The sequence below is a fragment of the Aspergillus eucalypticola genome (genome assembly GCF_003184535.1).
Source record: "Aspergillus eucalypticola CBS 122712 chromosome Unknown BO83scaffold_33, whole genome shotgun sequence".
NCBI lineage: Eukaryota > Fungi > Ascomycota > Eurotiomycetes > Eurotiales > Aspergillaceae > Aspergillus > Aspergillus eucalypticola.
In genome coordinates this window covers 264,230-284,846 of record NW_020290307.1, presented here as the reverse complement: position 1 = coordinate 284,846, position 20,617 = coordinate 264,230, and the positions used below count along the sequence as shown (strand labels likewise).

Here is a 20,617-nt window from a genome sequence, read left to right as displayed (position 1 = left end):
TGAATGGTATAAAAAAGATGTTGTCTGCATCGATAACTCGAATAAGACTCGTCATCTAGGGAATCATCCTCGTGTAATGGGGAATTGCAGGAAAGGGGTTTAAATTTACCTTTTACTAGGTGTCATAGAGAGAAGATCATAGCAAAATATCTGCCATCTTTGACTACCAGTTAGCTTCAAGCCAAGAGGTCGCTATGTGTGAATCTTAATGATCGAGAATATATCTCAGTGGGCGAGGTTTTCTAGGCCTGCCGCAAAAAGGGCATATCCATCAAGACCGGACGTTATGTCTGACGCCGTCGGAGCCCAGTGCCGTTTCATCTTCGAAGGGATGGAGACGAAGGAGACAGTGAGAATATAGCTTACCCTTCGCCAACTATATGTGAAGATAAGAGCCTGTGTGATATGTAGACAATCTTGTAACCGTCAGCATATGCGAACAAAATTGATGACAGTGAAAACAATAGGCAGTTTTTTATGACTGATCAGAAATAGCCAATTTATATCGTCGATGACCCGAAGGTCTCAGTCGGTAATTTCCAGCGTATATATTGTAAAAGAAGCATCATGCAAGTCATGGGGAGAAGGGAAGAAAAGGTAAAAGGGAGAGCTTACCATTGAATCAGACAGACTCGCACATTGTTCTGGGAGCTAGATGAGAGTATTTAGTGTCCTGTTGACCGTTAGCATCCTGCTTTGATCAATGCCTGGAAAATTGAACAAGAATGTCTTGAGCAAAAGCATCAGACTGACGTGCAAAACAAGTGAGTTTTCATGCCCTGAAGGGGTCAAAGACTCTAGTTTGAAATGGTTGTAGGTATCATCATAAAGAGGGGAATGGGGATGATGGAAGCGCTGGCAATTGTGGCACTTACCAATTGATTCCTGTGCATCGAGGCGAGATGTGTCAGTTCAACAACAAAGGTGAGCAAAGCCACGGTAATGTGGTGATCTCTACAGATATGTGATGCATGCTTCCACGGGCATTATAGGAAGGCATCACACAGTGTGGGATGTTGTTGTGTGGAAAGAAAGCTGGAAATCCGCGTCGAAGTTTTTCAAGCATTCCGTTCGGAGCTAATTTTACCGAGAAGCTAGCCCCAATGTGGTCCGGTTATGAGTGGTTTAGGTAAGCATCTAACCGACAACCGTTCTGCCGTGTCTGTCTGCCTCAGAAGGCGGAAGAGAAGGCGGGGAATCTTCCCGTCTTACCTTCCGGTTTTGAATCGGGTTCCCGATGGATGAAACTCGTATAAGAATAGACTGACATGGGGGATCATACTATTCATGGCCAGAGCAATAGCTCTGATCAATTAGGCTGGACCAAATGTTTGAGACATGTTACTGACCTATCCCTTGTTGATCAACGGAGCAGGAGGTACCACTCCGGCTGTTCAGGAGGGATCCGGAATCGACTGATTAAACAGAGCGGGCGAGACTCGAATAGTTCGGCATAGTTTGACGCGGATTATCAAAATTCGCATGTCTGGTGACCATCCGAAATCCACCCGCCGCGATTAGGTACAACGGGTTGAGAGATAGTCTAGGTATCCTTTCTAGCTGCGCTTATGCGACATTTTTCTTTAAGCCCCTTACTACGAGCCGAGGGAGTTCAATAGTCCGGGTTGAACCAGCGTGGGGTGTGTTTATCGCTGTTGCTCGTCCGCATGGAAGAATGAGTATGAACAGTATCTTATGAAACACAGAATGACATCTAGGAGCATGACCACACAAATATCATTTATACTAACTATCTAGTAGATGGCTAGTATGCTACATAGTATGCGGGATAGACTACTCCGTACTGGTAGAAAGAAACTCCAGAACACAGCGCGGGGAAATTCGGGGCTAAACCGGGCGAAGGCAAGAGAAAGAGCCGGGAACCCGCCCAAACCGGGTTAGAGTGGGGGAAATGACGAAAACCATCCTTCCTTTCTAGTTATTGCGTCAGGCCCAAAGGGAAAAGGGTTCTGGATGCTCTCTCTCTCTCTCTCCACTCTCTCTTTTTTGTTGTAAATGTCCGGTTTATTCTGGCTTCTGACGTTAGGTTCCTAACCCGGTAAAAGATTGGTCCTGGCTGGCCCCAACGCTCACTTAAAGGATGCCCCTGTTCTCCTGGGATGGAGGATAGATCACTTTCTTCCTGCAGCTTCTACGTATCGACGTACTCATTGCCAACTGTCCCTCCCTCCTCCACTTGTCCCAAAGTACTTATAAACTACATCTCAACTGCTCCTCCCAGCTCATTCCCACCCCTCCTCTGTACCCTGGTTATCTCCGCATCTTCCTGCTTTCCCCGTTGACCCGAGGTTGAAAAGCCTAACTTCTTTTAAAAGAAGCAGCCAGCGCCAGACTAGATTGTCTCCGCTTTCCCACTTGTACTATTACTATTCACAAGTCCTCTCTTCCCCCAGCTTCAAACCACAACGCTGCACAACATGTCTTCAAGCGGCAATGGCGGTGCTCCTCCCGTAGGACAGGAGAACATCAACACGGATATTGTCACCCTCACCCGCTTCCTCACAGAGGAGCAGGTCAAGGTTCCAGAAGCCACCGGTGACTTCACGTGAGTTTTCCTACCCCTCCTCAATTCTGGCTGTTTCTCTTACTAACGGGATTTCCCCCCCTCTTCCCAGACTACTTTGCCACGCTCTTCAATTTGCCTTTAAGTCTATTGCCTACTACATTCGTCGCGCTTCCTTGATTAACCTGACTGGTTTGGCTGGTTCCTCAAACACGACTGGCGACGATCAGAAGAAGCTTGACGTCATCGGCAACGATGTGTTCATCTCCGCCATGAAGGGCTCCGGCAAGTGCCGTATCCTTGTTTCCGAGGAGGAGGAAGAGGCTATCATCTTCGACGAGCACCCCAACGCCCGCTATGCCGTGGTCTGCGACCCTATCGACGGTTCCTCCAACCTTGACGCTGGCGTTTCGGTTGGTACCATCTTCGGAATCTTCAAGCTTCCCGATGAGGTTCTCGGTCCCAACAACAAGGTCACTGCTCAGGACCTCCTTCGCCCCGGCACGGAGATGGTTGCCTCTGGCTTCACCATGTACGGTGCCTCCGCACAGCTGGTGATCACCATGCGCAACGGCGGTGTCAATGGCTTCACCATGGAGAACTCTCTGGGTGAATTCATCCTGACACACCCCAACATGCAGCTTCCCGCCAAGCGGGCCATCTACTCGGTCAACGAGGGTAACAGCATGTACTGGGATGACTGGGTGAACAAGTACCTCCACTCGCTGAAGTACCCCGGTGAGGGTCAGAAGCCTTACAGCGCGCGTTATATTGGTAGCATGGTGGCCGATGCCTACCGGACTCTCCTCTACGGTGGTGTTTTCGCCTACCCGGCTGATTCCAAGAGCCGCAAGGGCAAGCTGCGTATCCTCTACGAGTGTGCCCCCATGGCTATGCTTTTCGAGAACGCAGGTGGTCTGGCAGTGAACTCCCAGATGGAGCGTCTTCTGGAGGTGGTTCCGGAACACATTCATGACCGGAGCGGTGTGTTCCTGGGTTCGAAGGACGAGGTACAGAAGATTATCGACACGTACAACCAGCACCACAAATGAGTTCATGGCATAAAGGAACAGCACTAGGGTGGAGTTTAATGGTTTCATGTTACTTAATGCGAGTCAGTCAGTGCGTACAGCAGGTACCCGGTGACACCTTTGCACTGGCATGTGATTTATGATCCACAAATATTTACATATCTAAATCGGAATGCAAATAAAAATTTTATAATTATACTTTTCTTTTCAGGACAACAGAAGTCACAATCTCATGTCCCTCGTATTAGGATACTACAATGTAGAATTGTAAAATTACCTAGTATTCTTGGTTATATTGTTGTTTACATTCCTCCGACTTTTGCCCCGCCTCCGCACGGGTCTACTTTAATCTTAGAGGGCGGTTGTTACTCCCATCATCCGTAAAGTACATCGAAATGCGTGCCAGTTGGGCAAATACACTACAATTTAATCGGGGGACTTTGGAAGAGTATCAGGGAGTTATATAGTAGAAATGATTCGCCTCAGTTCTTGCCGTAGAATGGTGGCGTCCATCATGTCCAGATAAAGAAAGGACTTGCCTGGATCTTCTTCTCGGTCTGTGACAAATTGGTAAAGAGCAAGGCACGGACTACTCCATTACATTATATGGAGAAGAAAAGAAACAGAGAGAGTTTGTTTGTTTGTTTGTTTGTCTATGAAAGACTGAAACGACATTTTTGACGACTACTACTACTACTACTACTACTACTACTACTAATAACTTGCTGAAAGGAATTACTTTTTACCACCAATCACATGCGCCCGTGTGCACAGGCGAAAACAAAACTCCAACATCAGTTTTTCTCCCTTCCCATCAAAAGAGAACAGTGTTCCCTCCTTTTCTCCCCCTTCGTGCCTTTTCTTCTAGATCTCTGAGCACTCTCTAGAACCAGCATTGCACTCACAAAAGTCCTTGACAAAAATGTCAGCCAGGTTGCTCGGCAACCAGGTCACACCCAGTTCGGCCGTCTTAGCAGTCAGGTTCTGCTCGTACACCAGGCATAACGAAGATAGATAGTTGTTCACCTTAGGCTCCTCAGACGTTTCGACCGTGAAGACGGGAAGGTTATAGAAGCAGGTCGGAAGAGACGAAGAGAACTCCAGAATATTCACCTCGAGTGTGCCCCCATATGTACCGGTGGTGTTCTGGCAAGTGTATGAGTCGGTATAGAGACTCTCAAGGTCAACATTATAGGTATCCGTCAGCTTGGTCAGATCATCACTGCTAATCGGATCTGTCATGATCTGCTTGACCAGTTCCCACCCTGCACCAGGATATTGAAGAGTATAACAGGCACCGTCAATCACCTTCCCGCTGGTGATAGAGGAGCAGGTACTGGTGGAGTAGGCACCCTTCAAAACGTAATAATTGGCCGAGACCAATGCGGAGCCGACAAGGTACTGTTGAAGATGGGCGTTCAAAGTACTCTCCAGGAATTTGGCTTGTTCACCAGTGAGCAAGAACATGTATTGGCCATTGAAGAAATTGGCAACTTCAAAGGAGTAGTCACCAGTTCGCAGGTCCGAGGGCCAGGAGGAGGGAGATATTGCCGGTTTCGAAGACGTCAATGAGGATATCCTGAACAGCCGTGTACATCAGGCTATAAAGAGCCTCAGCTTTCTTCTCCAGAGTGATTGGTTCGGTATCGGTCGCGCTGCTGGAGGAAATGTCAGATCCAGCGGTGGAAAAGAGCCCGCTCATAACACCCATCATGCTCGAAGCGGTGTCAGTCTCTTCATCAAGCAGAGGTAGAGTGCTTCCGACAATCCCCAGTACACCGCCGACATTGGTGAATATAGTCGCTAGATCGGGTACTGTGCTTGCTGATTTGACAGGGAAGTCTCCGACAATAGTATTGATGCCCAGCGACTGATTCTGATTCGCCTAATTGAACAAGGAACAGAATTCAGTGATGTATTCATGGAAGTTCGCCACAACGTATTCGGCCCAGTACTCAGAGGGGATGGTATAATAGGAACAGAAACCTGAAGGGCAGTCGCACTGGCCATCAGGATAAACGTCACATTGAGTTGTCTGGCCCGTAGATTTGAACATTCTATTGGCCCATTCAGAAGCTGCACTCAAAGTTAGTATTGTGATCATCATACAGTCAAACAAAGTATGTGATTGGTTCCCGCGAATGTTTAGGACTAGTAGTAGGCCTCAAGTTTTCAGTCATCTAGTCTTTTCCGATATGAGGGACATCATGGACGGAGGGGCCCGATATTAGAGTCCTGAACTAGTGCATCTCAATTAGCTCACGGTCTCGAAATAGGATGTCAGGTACAGATGATAGCTACCAGCAGAAACCCATGCCCTTCACAGTGGCCTTTGATCCGTCTGCCTCTTCTACTCGCTTTGACTTTTTCCATAGTCCGCAAGCGAAGCTTCGCCAAGCCCAGCCTTAGCTCGTAGCCGATGTGCCAAAACTTCTGAAGTGCAGCTGTTAATTTCACGATATTGGATAACAACCCGGCCTAGGAAACAAATCTTAGGCAACCAATCGGATAAGTCCGGGGTCCACCCGAATGACCCTGATATGAGCGAAGCTAACTTACTCAGGGAATTAGATCCTACAGAGTAAAACTACACTAGTCAGGAACTATCATAGTATGTGTCCACCAGAAAATCTCCATCTTCCCCTTTAAGGGTTTTGTTCCTGCCAGCGCAGGGTCTACCCAGGGTTTGTCTAGTCCAACGAGGAGCGGACGGGTAGTAAAAAAAAAAAAAAAAAAAAAAAAGGTGAGGAAAAGATGTAAATAATGTAAATAATAAGTGTTGGTCATTTAGTTATATGATCGGTTATAAAACAAGGTTGGTCCGGGACTTGAAGAAGTTGACAGAATCAAACCAAGCCCGAACTTTTCCAACAAAAACCCCCTACACGCTGACCGAACTATCATTTCCCATCATTATTTTCCTCTTCCTCTCCATCAGGGGCTACTGAGAATTTTTTCTCATACCACCATGTCCTTCGTTCCTTGTTCCTGGGATGCCTACATGGACAATTATGGGTCCTGCTTCAGGCCATGCTATTCGGGTTATCTCAGTCAAATCCTCGACAACGGGACTTGCGGTACCAATTACACTACTATCGCGGCTAGTACCTCCAAATCTACTCTGAAGTGTATCTGTGAGAACGCACACGGCGTATCTGATACTTGGAGTAAAGCCGCCTGGGAATGTAGTTATACCCGGTGCGATAACTTGACTGGGAATTTCAACTACAGCGACTGGATTGGCAGTATCTGGGGCTACGATGATTTGTGCGCGTATGCAAGAGGTGAAACACCTTTTCCCCATCTTCTTTTTCTTGTTCTTCTTCTTCTTCTCTTGCATATCGATGTGGATGCGAATCAAAAGGCTGACCTGTTGGTTCTAGGAACCGAAAAGTGCACATCAGCAGCAACAAGATTGTCTACGGCAGGGGCTCTGGTAGGATTATTGGCATTGAGTCAGGTATTATTTACGTAATAGCAGCAGTAATTTATATTATTATGATTGAAGAACATGCCGATCCGGTAGTGCCCGGATCATCCTCGGTCAAATACTGCACTGATGTATGCATAGGTGTAGATATAAGGCTGTAGAGCTCGGCTATCCCTAGATGAAGAACAGCTAGCATCGGCCTATAGTTGGCAAGAATGCCCTAGTTTTCTATTCTCCGAGATATGGTCCATTTAATTTAGCGGGATCCGCTTCGAAAAGTGTTACTATGGTAGATACATTGTGGTTTGCGAGACACTATTGATTCTTAGGTCGCCGAGAACCATGATTCACTTCATGAAATCGAGGGAGTGCCACCTGTTAGCATCATAGTTTTGCACCTGAAATCGAGGCTGTGCAGCGAGGTGATCCGGGTTTTGATAGGAGGGGACATTGTATAAAAAACCAATAGTAATGTACTCACAGAACAAGTAGCATATAAGGTCGACTTAAGATAGACTATGTGACAGACTTGACCTATACAATCCTAATGGCAGGTAGCAGTTATGAGCTAGAAGGTTTTAAGGCTCCTATTTACAGGTGGATTATTGCAGGATGATTACAACACATCTTGGACATCCGTCTGTTCTGTTCTTCTTACTTGGAATGTCCGATATCGGCTGAAACTATATTCACAGCGCCCCCTAAACCTTCGAGGGAGAGCAATACTACCTTTAAGCACTCTCGCATTCTCCTTAATTAGTGGCAAGCAAGTATCCATTGAGGGGCTAATATATAGCACTAAGGAGAGATGGTCTTCAAGTTCGGACTTTCGTACCAAAGTTGCTTCAGACCTCCCGGGATAATCCGTTCGTGGATCAGGACAGAACTAAGCCTGTGGGGGCAATGCTTCAGGAATTGGGCTTGCCATCTCACCCCCAGACTGAAAGTCTTCATCTTCCAAGTCTTCATCTCCCAAGTCTTCATCTTCCAGGTCCTCGTCTGTCACATCCGCTGCACCGCAAAGTGCAGCAACACGGGTCAACATCCACTGCATATGCAGAAGTTCAAAAGAAGGGAGTGGCATGGCTACAGGATCAGTAGTAGTCAAAATTATGGTTTCACCAGAATATATGGGCGCGTCAGTTTCGCAATTCCATAATTTGGCATTTAAAGGGCTCGCCTTCAACGACGCAGGGAGAGACGGAGGGACACAAAGTGCCACACGCCCGTGAAGCTTGGTGCCCGGTAACCACCAAAAGCGAATGGTGAGGGAGGTTCCGTCCGCCGCCATTTCGACGGGTTCAAAGGCAAGCCGGGCTTTACCCCAAAGATCATGTACGATATTCGACAGACACAGGAGATTTTGGGGCATCTCTGTGCCCTTGGGCCCAAAGATGTCATTCTTCCATTGCTCAATCTTGTTGACGGGCCAGAACGCCTGAAGTAGCATCCAAAACTCATCCCGCTCACCCCCAGTCTTTTCCCCCATTGAGTGTGGGTAAATATGACATATCTGGACTGGCTCCCCCATCTGGGTCACAACACAACGGCCGTTATCTCGGGCTTTGGCTATATCTTCCGCAGTTTTGGACCGTTGAAGTCCAGGGTTAGTAACACGAGGAATTTTGGTTGGCGAGGGGGACTCCGACTTGCTAGCCTTTCTCTTGGAAGGTGTGGTAGGCGAGGGTTGGGGGGACTCTCCCGTAGCGGGTGTGGGGGTAGACGGGGTGGCCGGGGTGGCCGGTTCAACGTCGGCAGCTTCATCGGTGTCGCTTTTGCTTGTACGACGGGCAAGCCAGGACTTCAACTGTTTGACGACGTGTGGGCCCGCCCGAAGACTCAAAGCCACCTGGCTCGCGCTAGGCGTTCCGGACTCCGCATGCCTTACCATTCCTCGCAGCACCTCCACATCACACAACCAAATGAAGGCATGATTCGCCTTGTCGACTAAGTGAACGTTGGTGGATTTCATTAGGCGCTGGATCAACATGGCTCTCTCCTCCGTAAACTCAGCCTCAATAGAAGCCATCTTTGCTCTGTAAAAAGCCGAATATCTCGGATATGCGAAGAAATCCAGGACGATGGATAAGGTGGACACGGAGAAATTTGCCGGCGAGTTATGTTTCTATTATGAGGTCGGGATGGTGTAATTAGTACTTAGACTTTTGGGAACTGAATAACGCACTAACGGTAAAGCAGATATGAAAGCTTATGGGGCAAAGAACGGGTCGATTCGAATGGTTCAAATTGGAGTAGTAAACAACTAGAAACATGCAAGTGGAACGAAGTAGATGTCGAAGTAGATGGGGTGGCTCTCCCGGAGGTAAGGAAGGCGCTCCTGCCGCCAGAGCCGGAACAAAGTAGGAGGTTAAAGAGTAAGAGAAGGAGTAGTGGAGGTAGAAGAGGAAGAGAAGAGAAGTGAATATAGAAATGAAACTGAGCTGACCATGAAAGGGATGTGAGCTGTGAATGAAACACACTTGAAGTATATAACTGCACTTTCAACCCAATTCCCCAAAATCGCAATTCAAAAATACTATACAATTTACTTCCTAATTGAACAAAACCCAAGCCAACACTCATCATCCTCCCCCATAACTAGAAAGAAAGAAAGAAAAAAAGGAAGAAAAAAAATGTCCTTCACCCCCTGCTCCTGGAACGCCTACATGAACCACTATTCCGCATGCTACCGACCCTGCTACACCGACTACCTAAGCCAAATCCTGGACAACGGCACCTGCGGAACAAACTACACTGCCATTATAGAAAGCACGTCCAAATCCACATTGAAATGCATCTGTGAGAATGCGCACAGGGTGTCAGATAACTAGAGTGAAGCTGCTTGGGAGTGTAGCTATACCCAGTATGATAATTTGACGGGGAGTTTTTAATTATACTAGTTGGATTGGGAGTATTTGGGCGTATGATGATTTGTGTGCGTTACGAGGTCTTCCATCTTTTGTTCACGGGTTTGTGTGGTTTGGGTTGGGTTAGGGTTGGGCTGATTGAATGATGGTATCTACGGAGACAAACATGTACATCTGGGGCAGGGAGGATGGCTGTGATGTCTGGTGGTGGTTTGACGACTGGGGCTGTGACGCTGGGGTTGTTAGTTTTAGGTCAGGTTTTCGGTGCGTAGGACTTTCTATTGGAATGAGTTATCTGGGAGTATTGAATTATGTAATCAAATTCATATAACATATGTATTAACTATAGAAGATTGGAAGTGGAGATTTGGAATGACAAGAGTAACTGAAGATGAATACTTTAGTATATATCCCGGCTGCAACAAGTACTTACGAGCATGATACTATGTAGAGCAGTGGCTAAATACCCTTTTTCGGTTTATTACTAGACATTATACTTTTACAAGATATTGAAGTCAAGTAAATGATAATTAGTTCAACCACTCAATAGATGCTAAAGCGAGTGTGCTAAAGCATACCCTTGATTGGTGGGATAATGAATTTCCTTCCTCGAATCCCTACACTGCAGCGAACTCGGCAAAGATTCCATAGTTGGACATGGTATTCATTTGAGCAATTGAAAGAAAAAAACATACGCTACAAATGTAAGGTTAGTACACGACGAGGCGCTGAAGGATTGTTTAATTGCTGTTTGCGGTCTGGGCATGGCTCTTCACGACTTCTTTCTGTGTATACAATTGACATATATATTTCCGATCATCTAGTAGCACAGCCAAAAGAAAGACACGGATAGAAGGACAAGACGCCATGAATATCTAGATTCGATCGAATTCCCTCAGGGAATGTACTAATGTGACATCTTGATCCAAAAGTGTGAAAGTAAAGGAAAATGCAACGCATGCAGTCAGAAAAAGAAAGACTAATCAACAGGATCCTCTTCGAGGAGGGTCTGGAAACTGAACGGGGTGAAAGGTATACCGTCACCCATGAAATGTTTGCTCATGGCTTCGACCCAGTGGAGACGGAGGGAGTGAAGCATGGCACTGGTACCCTCCATGACACAGAGAATGGCGATGGTCAAGGTGAACCAGAGGTAGAAGGTGACAACGATCATGATGACCCGCATGGTGGAAGACTCTTGTTCGAAAGCGCCGCCAATGGTCATGTCCCACAGCACGATAGAGAGCTGCTGGTGGGCCAGAGACAGAGCCCACAGACGCAGGTAGGAGGCGGTGTGGGAGATACAGTTCAGACAGAATTCAATAGTGTGGATGACCTGGTGGATCATGATCTCGCCGAAGTCGAACTCCTCGTGCTCTTCGTCACCGAGATCCTGGGCAATCATGGCGACACCTTCACCGTCGCTAGCCATGCTGTCGCGACCGCCATCGGCATCATCTTCCAACGCACTGATCCGGGATGGCTCGCCAAGGCCACGGTATCCAAGAGCGCGGGCACGGTTGTGCTCCCAACGAAGATAGAATGGCTTGAAGAAGAGCATGATGGGCACCTGGATGACAGCAAGAAGCAAGAGAAGAACCTGGACGCTTGCCTGACCGGGGTAAAGTTGCTCCTCGACAGTTCCCGGAGAGAGGAACATGAAGATAAGCATGTTGAGAAGTCCGGGAGGAGATTGGCCTCGAGCGTTCCAATCAACGGACCACTTGTAGATGATGGTAAGAACAAGGTAACCGAAGATGGACTGGAAGAAGATCATTCCGGGAATGAAGTTACCAATAACATCAACCTTCGACTTGAAGTGCCGAGCGTTGACGTATTGCAAGCAGAGAGCGTAGGTCATCTGTGAACAAGGTTAACAATGGTTTAATTAAAATTTGGTCAAGTCTCTTACGTGTGCCCAACCGAGACAGATACTCATCTTCATCTTCAGACTGTTGGTGAAGAGAAGAGAGTTCTCGGCTTCGTGCCAGTTCCAGTCCAGACCGAAAGGAAAGCGATAACCAGTCTTCAACGATGCCTCGACGGTCTGTCCTTGCTTGATATCGTCGGGCCACTGCCACTGACTGGGGAAGACCGTGAAGGACTTGGAGAAGATATCGTTGTAGAGAAGACCGGTGTACATAGAAAAGAGACCCATCATAAGCATGATGTAACGACCGTAGAAAGCCATGTAAGTCAGCTCATCCAGCTTGGTCTTCGCCAGCTTGCGTTCCCAGAAGATCATAGCGGCGGCAGCCATGGTCATCAAGGCACCGTGGCCAAAATCACCGAACATGACAGCGAAAAGGAAGGGGAATGTGACGATGGTGTACAATCCGGGGTTGGCTTCAGAATACTTCGAGATACCGTAGGCGTCGACGATAGTCTGGAAAGCTTGAGTGAACTTGTTCGTCCGCATATAGGTTGGTGGGGTCTTGTTGGTCCGGATTTGATTAACGATGGTAGGCACACTCAACCCAGCGCGGTCGTTGACGTCCTGCAATGTCGACTTGATCAAGCCCAGCGAATTGGTCGGACACCATGCTTCCGCGATAAGAGTCTTTCTCGCCTGATCGTAGGAGAACTTGTTCAATGTATCATACACAGCCTTTTCCTTCTTGACAATGATCATCCAAGCGGCAAGAGAGCGGGCAATCTGCGTGAGCTCCGCGTCGAGGGTGTTCTTGGTGTTACGCAGGACATTGCCAACATCACCCAGGCGGGTATTGACCTCATGAATCTGATCCCGTCTCAGCTCACTGTTCTCATCGACATTGTAAAGAGAGGCCCCAAGCGACTCGGAGATCTTTCGGATCTTAGCGATGATGCTCTTTCCGTGAGCAAAGATGACGAAAACGTTCTTGTGGGACTCCTCGTTGGTCGTCGGGTCGATGATGGCCTCGGGGATCTCCGATTGGTTCATGTAGAGGTTACCACGCAGAGTACGCCACAAGATGCGCTCGAAGGCACCAATCCTGTCCCGCGGAATCACACCAGCCACAAATCCAATGTTCATCTCCAGGAAAGACTGCTGGCCCTGCGCATCGCCGTTGGGGCCGCGGCCCTGCTGTTCGACATCACGGAGAAGAGGGGCTTCGTCGTTGTCGAAAGATTGGCGGATTTCCTCCGTATGGCTGTGAGCGCGATCAAAGAAACCACCAGCTTCCCTCAGCACCCAGCGCCACTCAGTCAACTCCACCTCACGTTTCTTCAGGGTCTCATAGCTATCGTTCAGCGAAGCGATCCGTTGTTCGAGGCTTTCGCTACGCTCGGCGAGCTCGTCGATTTCGGAGGCCAAAGGAGCAGCCAGTGTGTCGGAGAATTCAGACGAAGATCTCATGGGGATGCTTGCCTTGTCCATCTGGGCATGGAAGTAGCCTGGTGTGCGAGACGGATTAGATCGAGGTTCATAGAAACCTTATCGCTAATTGCAGAACATACGCAGCTGTCTCTCCACATTGTCCAAACGACGAATCTCCTTCGTAAAGGTACGCTGGAACGCATTGGTGTCGGGGTTAAGCTAGAAACAGACGCAACATATATCAGCTGGATTCGTTCGAGCATGTCAACTAAGAATTCCAAGCAACAGACTCACATCTCTAAATTGAACCTGACCGAGCTCTCCCAAAGCACTGACTACCTCTCTTCCGATCTCGTTGGCGATGTAGAGCTGGGTCAAGCTCATCTCCGACGAGCGGAACAAGGTGTCCCTTGGAGCCATGGTGAAAGCAAGACTGCCTTGAGCAGTTCTTCTACACCACAGGGACAAAAACGCGCAGGAGCGCTAGAACCAGAGATTGAATAACTTGCTGTGGGATAAAGATAGACTTCCAAAGCCGAACTGGCAAAGGATTAACCGTAAGGGAGGACTTGAAGCTATCCTGCGCCCCTGGAGTTCGATTGATGATGCGGTTCGATGGCCGCCGAGCCGCGTGGCTGCTTTCCGGCACGTGATGTTGCTCACGCCGGCTGACTAAACTTGGCCTCCATCTGCAACAACACCACCACCACGTACTACTATACCATATCCACTTTGTGAAATGCTAGTGTTAGGAATGTCCATGCGAACAGGCGACAGCAGGAGATGCAGATATACAAGGTATCAAACAATAGATGTCTTGTGGATTTTAATATGCTAAGTCCCTACGTATACTACCCAATGCTGGCCAGCTCCCGTATCCACTCAATGACTGTAACCCAGACAAGCCTAAAACGATATGCAAATCTTGAACGTGTCGTGTGAAAAGAAGAATGTATAACAAGCTCTTCCACCCATGTATGGTTATTGTCCCTCATTTGCGCATTATGCGAAATAGCTCTTCCAAAGAACTCCAGAAAGATCCTCAAGCTGATCCGGCGTGAAGGCCTATAGAAACAAGTTAGTGAATTGATGCCCCTGGGCTTGATCACTCCTGTATGGTAGTTGAAACTTACCTTTGCATCAATATGCCAAGTATCTTGCCTTGTCTTCTTGAATTCACTGATGATAGACTTGACGCTAGAACCAACAATGCCTGGATCACTGGCAGCACGAACACTAAGTGTCGTCAGCGCCTCCGGCATCCAGCTCGGGGGCGGACTGTTGTATGGGAACGCTTGGATGAGCGCCCCGAGACCCAGAACAGCACCGTGCCTGACTAAGATGAGTCGAGTATGTTCAGGGGTCGGTGTACCAGCCCCTGAGGAGACCGGAGTCGATAGGCCAGAGCGGAATCCCTTAGGTTTCTTCGGAAGGGGATTCTCCACCAATATCTTGGTGAAACGTTCTCTGAGTCGGTTGACCATCTCCTGCCGGAGAGACACAGGCGAGCAACGGATCATACCGGACAATGTGGCCGATGCACCCACTCTCACTTCGTGCTGAGGATCTTCCAACATGCTCGCGACACACTCGAACAGTTTGTCTCGATCACCGCTGGAGAGCAAGAAGAGGCGACGGAAATATATAATTTGGATATTAATCATGACTCGCAGGCGTTGATGCCACGAGGGAGAGGTCTGTCCAATGTGGATGAGGGTTTTGATGAATCCAGAATTGTCTTCAGCCGGATACGGAATGTTGGGCAGATGACGGAAGACGTGGTATGCCAAGGACTGCAGCTCTGGGTCCTCCTTGACATCCATCATGTGCAAGAGTTGCCCCGTGAACAGATCCGGGAAGAAGGGGACCAGTTGCGTGCACTCGTGAGACGAAAGAGTCGAATCGAGCCACAGAAGAACTGTCTTGCAGCCCGATGTGTAGGATGAGGGCGCTTGTTGGCCAGGAGTCCTCTCATGGCGCCATTTCTCAATGCGGCCAAACACCTCATGGACCATCTTTGTGAATTCTTCAGTCGGAAGGTAAGGATAGGTACCCACCGATGATGCTGACTCTTGGGCTGATAGTAGACGTTTGAGATCAGCATAGGACTCGTGGTATCTGGTGCGGAATATCGTCGCGATCGTCTGACCCATCGCTTCGCGAACGCCCTTGTAAGGATGATCAAGGTGGGCCAGGAAATCCTTAATAATCGGCTTCTCAAGTTGGAAGTGCCACCCAGCATCGATGATAGACTGGTGTAGCAGATTGATCTTGGAGCTTTCCTTAAAAGCGGCATTTGTACCCATGTCCAGCCGGAAACTAGCAAGCCAGTCAACCAATGGCCAGGCTCGTCGAGGATCCCGGCACTGGAGAATCATATGGAGGAAAGTCGTCCAGTAGCCAGAGTTCTCGGGAGTCAAGCCATCAGTGAAAATCTTCTGGACAATAGGGAAAGCATATTCCCAGACCATTGTGCGCTTCTCGACACTTGTATCTGCCACAGAGCTCACCAGAGCGCCAAGAATCTCAGCGGTAGCCCTATGTTGATGTTTGTCGCTGCCATCTTCAAACACAAGCTGGATTTCCTCCTGAATGTCCTGGAAAGTGGCTGCTGTGAGACCATCTCGAAGCATCAATTCAAATGCGTAGAGAAGCATCATAGCGCAGGGCATACGGAATTTATCCGCCGAAGGATCTCGCGGCTCTTGTTTCAAGTACATGAAGAACTTGGAGAACCAGCTTCGGTCGAACAGTTTACCCATATAGGCGCGAACCTTCCACTCCACTTCGTCGTATTCGATATCCCGTGCCACATTCGATTTGTAGGCAGGCATGCTATCTGCCCACACCAGCCAACCAGGGAAATCATGGTCAACGTAGTACTCCGCTTCGGGATTGCCAAAACTCGAAAGATATTCTTTGGTCCACCCTTCTTCGTACCGCTTGGTGGAAACCTTGATTTTGGAAGGGAAATGTTGATGTCCCAAAATGTAGTTCTTGTAATCATGGCTGCAAATTGCCCGCACATCTATCATCGTGAACAATGCGATGAGCGCTTGGGAATACATACCCCTTAGACCGGGGTGGTCGTCAATTGAGCCGTGAGTCACCAGGTCTATGAGGTTCTCGCTTGCAACATAATCGAACCTGAGGCCCATTGTAATAACAATAGTAGCCGCGCGGCTGGCCACCTTCCAGTGGGAAACCCGGGCAAGGTTGACAAGCTCTTCTGACAGGTCAGCCTTCTTTTTCTCGATAAGCACACGCTTGTTGTTGATTGTCTCCCGTTTCTGCGTGATCTCATCTGAAACGTTCTCCTGTGGAGCGATAGCCTCAACGATGTCGCGGTCCAAGATGGCCATTCTTTCCATGGAACGACCATAATCCATGATCTGGAACACTGCGCTAGAGCAGATCCTCTGGACAGACGGTTTGTCGACGGCACTTGCGTCTATGAAGGTTCGGACCAAAGTGGGCGCAAATTTCCAGTGACGACCGACTGTCTTGGCGACGCTGCCGAGCAACAGAGAGAACAACGCTCCTTTGATCCGTGCGTGATCATTCTCCCTGATGCCCTTTTGGAGAGCTTTGAGAAGAGGAGGGATTACAAGCAGCCGGGAACCCCAGACAGCCTTGAGGGCCGATTCGCCCGCACTTTGAGCATTGCGCCGCGTTTCGGTATAAAGAGAAACGCAGGACTCGGCAATGTCTAATAGCAGAATCTCATCCAGCTTGGACCGACGACGAGGCGCTGCATTGTGTCTCAAGCGCTGCAGATGGTACACATTCGCCCTGCGTACGAGCAGAGGACGAGGGTAGTCTTTACGAATACCGCTCATCTTATAAGGGTGAATGTCGGCCGCAAGGAGACGTGTTACTCTGTCAAGGACATGGGCGGATCTCTCAATACCCACGTCCACAAACCAAGACCGGTAAGCTGAGTAGAGGGCTGCAAAGCAGGGCACATCATCCTCCTGCTTATCAGAGAGGAATCTGTGGACATCGTGGAGGACCCAGCCTGCCTTCTCTCGGATCTCGTGAATCGTAGTGTACATCTGGTCCGTCTCACGCAGTGGATAATTTGTTGGGTAGGAGAAAGATTCCCGGACAGCCGCTTCATCAGAGCTGTCTAGGGCCGAGTCGGCATCTTCATCGTCAACGGTGTGCGAATCTTGTTTGGCATCTGCCATCTCCACATCATTGGAGGATGTGGTAGAACTGTTGACAGTTGTTGTTGATGCTGCCTTCGGATCGAAGAGCACAGAGATACCCGAAAGGATAAGTCGTAGCAGGACCAGATTTCTGGTTACCTCGTCTGACCAGTCTTTTCCACTTCCATCACGCTTGACGCTGGAAGTCTCGGTGGTCAGTGCCGTCAGCTGCTTGAGAGCAGACTGCGCCTGGTTCTGGAAGAGCTCAACGGCAAATTCGAGCTCTTCACGCTTTGGAATATGCCACTTTACGCTCAGTTTACAAGGATCCTGTCGGTAGCTCCACAGATCAGGCTGTATTCCCTTGGCAACCACATCAGGCTCATACAATGAGTAGTCCGATGTATATGTTCCCGTCAGGTTGAGAAGGAGATGGTGAATGAAATTGGAGATATGAACCGTCGGTATTCCCCTACACTTCTGCTGCATGTACACAGCTATGTCGAAGAGTTCTTTCTTATGTGCGAGAACTGCATCTCCGACATGGACGACACACATGCTCAGCATGCTAACGTTCCATACCAGGCCACGGTCGCGAGGAAGGACATCTGTGCCCGTTGTCCTAGTGGATCCTGCGCCATTATCATCGATTTCAGTACGGATAGCCTGTGTCAACACGGGAATGAAGCGTTTCAAAGCCTTCGCAGGGCTGACTTTGCACACAGAGTTACAGATGAAGGCCATTGCATCCCGAGCTTGGTGGATAACATGGTTCGACACGAAGTCAACGACCTTCGAAAGCGCAATATCGTAGTACTCCGGGGAGAGGGACGAGAGTAATGGCATGAAGGTGGCGGGAAGAGTATTCACGATGTTCTCTTCAGGGGAACCATTTCGGACTCGGGTCACGTCCGGCAGGTTCTCTAGGAGGGTGAAAACACGACCCAAGAACGATACAATAAAGTCCCCAAACCCGCACGTAGAGGACCGTAGTATCATTTCTTCCGTCTCATCGTCCAGCTCGGTGTCGTAATTCAGCTGCACCTCGACGCCTTGCTCTTCCATGCGTTCCATCTCGCCGGTAATCCATTGCATTGCGAGCATGTTACAATTTACATCATCCCCCTCTCTCGTCAGATCTGCCATAGGTATGTTATAGCATGCGGACTGGATAAAGGACAATGCATGCAGAGACTTCTCGAGGTCATTAGCATCGACGCCCGGTAGTGCAAGGCCCAGTAAAGTGGTCATATGGCAGCGGTAGCCCTTCGTCCTCGAGATAATGCGCGAGAGGACCTGCAGAGCACGGAGCGAAGAGGTAGTGCGATGAACCTCTACAAGACCTTGAAGTGACGGGTAAATCCGCTGCAGAGCTCCTGGAAGGATCAGATGAGGCTCCAAAAATGCCAGACTCTGTAGGGTAGACAGAGAAAAGCTCATTGCGGTACCACTTTTGGCATAGATACCCATGAAAATGACGTCGCGTAAACAAAGCACGAAACGGCGCTTCAAAGGCTCAGTCAGCCTCCGCTCTTCTGGTATATCCATCTCCCCACTCTGCTCACGGTTCCAGCGCATGACGAAAAAGTCGGCTAGATAGTACACCAACTGGGACAAGGTCTTGGTCCAACTACCGGAATTGGAAGGATGGAAGAAGGTCTCTACAGCTTGTATAAGGCCCTCAAGCTGAGTAAGTACTGATTCCTCGGCTTCAAGGCAAGCGGGCGAGAGTGACATCACAATCCATCGAGCAATGTGATGAGCAACAGGGTGCTTCCGAGTGTCCCGATCCAGCATTATTCCCAGTCCGGAAGAGATGTCCACAAGAGCGCTGTAAGGCGATGTGGACTGCCCGACCGGAATTTCCAGTAGCCGGAGGATAGCCGTGAAGATGAGCGATGACTGTTCCTTGGTGAACAAGCCATACTCTGAGAAGGGTATATTGCCAGCAGGCAATGAATCTCGAGCTAGACGAGACAGATAATCAAGGTAGGTAATGTCAAATGTCTTCGAACGGCTCACAAGCGACCAGAGATGGAAATGAGTAGGGAGGTAATGATGCGGAAGAAGATCCTCTCTGGACTCGGGCGGGGGAGAAGTAGGAAGAAGGAGATTGATCAACCCAACGACGACAAAGGCGCCTTCCGAGAAGGACGTAGTGTAATGGGGAAGGAATTCTTCCAGCATGGCTGGCAGCTCACATGGGTCGATATACAATTGAACGAAGGCGCAGAGCTTTGTCAATGTCTTTACATTGCGCTTCAAGTTAGTTGAATGCACAAGCCCAGACTCCGTCGGTAGAACGAATGACTTCAATTCTCTGTATAGCGGTCTCCAATCTAGTGTTAAATCTTTAACTGGTCTGAGATAATGCTTGCGCCTGTAGCCAAAGTTAGTTCCGAGGCCTTCGAGCGACGAAAGTAGCGGGCGCACTGACTTAGTAAGGAGCATGAACATGCTTGCGAACCGCTCTGAAACATTAGGGTCGATTCCAGGAGCGAGTGACAGCTCATAGTACAGCTTGACAAGATTGATCCGCTCGCTTCGAGTCGGATCAAACTTGAGCGACAGCCATCCTCTGAGCTCTCGTGTCCAGTGCACTGCACCGGGACTGAAGTCACCAGCCTCCACCGCGATATACAGCTGCTTTAGAATCTCTCGCAGGTTGCGCTGCCTTTCCGATTCGTCTTCCGGCGTGTATGGTAGGTATTTGAAGTATGGGTATGTACGAGGCCGGACCCGTGCCTTGGGCTCGCCCTCTCCGTTTAAGGCGACAGGCTCACCTCCGGGAGAGGTAGCTCGCGATAATTCGTGAACATTTTGGAAGTTATCGGATGTGAGAATGGCCTTAGGACCTGATTGATCCATCGTCGAGCGATCAGTCCGGCGATTACTGGGGTACAGAGGTTGGGAACGTGGGAGGAGGTTCGGGGGGACTCTGCGGACCGCGGTGTGTTAGCTAGCTGTATCCTGACCGACTGAAATGGTGTATGTGACAATGGACGAAAGTCGCACCTTAAACATGAAGGTTGGAAGCAAATTCTAAGCTGCAGATATCGATGCCCAAACAGTGATCTGCTATCAGTCTTCGCATAGGCGATTTACTAAGACTTGGCTAACGAGGCGACCAGGAATGTCAGAGGCGCCAGACTGCACAGGATGGAAGACCCCAAGTAAGGTGTCAGGTATCACTTGTAGGAGATGCGAATTTGGCCAGGAAAGCTTTCTTGCACAAAATTACGCTCGGGGTTGAGATAAACTTGAGCTCAGACGTAGCAATCCGACGGTGGAGGTGTCCGTCAAGTGAATCTGG

At 49.0% G+C, this 20,617-nt stretch overlaps 5 protein-coding genes across 5 annotated transcripts; 1 reads left to right on the top strand and 4 right to left on the bottom strand.

Moving 5' to 3' along the window:
• Positions 1-2,438: 2,438 nt before the first annotated feature.
• fbp1 (fructose 1,6-bisphosphate 1-phosphatase) lies at positions 2,439-3,576 on the top strand (the record flags this gene model as incomplete). The annotated part of the gene is made up of 2 exons (XM_025532962.1): positions 2,439-2,566; positions 2,637-3,576. 2 exons carry the CDS (start codon positions 2,439-2,441, stop codon positions 3,574-3,576), a joined length of 1,068 nt encoding a protein of 355 aa, XP_025383597.1.
• Positions 3,577-4,419: 843 nt separating this feature from the next.
• On the bottom strand, positions 4,420-6,895 carry BO83DRAFT_411646 (uncharacterized protein; the record flags this gene model as incomplete). The annotated part of the gene is made up of 6 exons (XM_025534329.1): positions 4,420-4,908; positions 5,120-5,440; positions 5,492-5,631; positions 5,769-5,795; positions 5,920-6,090; positions 6,520-6,895. 6 exons carry the CDS (start codon positions 6,893-6,895, stop codon positions 4,420-4,422), a joined length of 1,524 nt encoding a protein of 507 aa, XP_025383596.1.
• A 691-nt stretch (positions 6,896-7,586) lies between these two features.
• Positions 7,587-9,237, bottom strand: BO83DRAFT_382289 (HNH endonuclease signature motif containing protein). Its single transcript, XM_025532197.1, has one exon. The coding sequence runs from the start codon at positions 9,012-9,014 to the stop codon at positions 7,872-7,874; it is 1,143 nt and encodes a 380-aa protein (XP_025383595.1). The 5' UTR covers positions 9,015-9,237; the 3' UTR covers positions 7,587-7,871.
• Positions 9,238-10,578: 1,341 nt separating this feature from the next.
• Positions 10,579-13,733, bottom strand: BO83DRAFT_420729 (H(+)-transporting V0 sector ATPase subunit a). Its single transcript, XM_025534947.1, has 4 exons — positions 13,448-13,733; positions 13,294-13,372; positions 11,765-13,230; positions 10,579-11,713 (listed from the first exon to the last, which is right to left on the bottom strand). The coding sequence occupies exons 1-4, from the start codon at positions 13,571-13,573 to the stop codon at positions 10,832-10,834; spliced, it is 2,553 nt and encodes an 850-aa protein (XP_025383594.1). The 5' UTR covers positions 13,574-13,733; the 3' UTR covers positions 10,579-10,831.
• A 214-nt stretch (positions 13,734-13,947) lies between these two features.
• On the bottom strand, positions 13,948-20,593 carry BO83DRAFT_370019 (proteasome activator BLM10). Its single transcript, XM_025529885.1, has 4 exons — positions 20,320-20,593; positions 19,742-20,242; positions 14,287-19,684; positions 13,948-14,218 (listed from the first exon to the last, which is right to left on the bottom strand). Exons 2-4 carry the CDS (start codon positions 20,170-20,172, stop codon positions 14,156-14,158), a joined length of 5,892 nt encoding a protein of 1,963 aa, XP_025383593.1. The 5' UTR covers positions 20,173-20,242; positions 20,320-20,593; the 3' UTR covers positions 13,948-14,155.
• Positions 20,594-20,617: the final 24 nt, after the last annotated feature.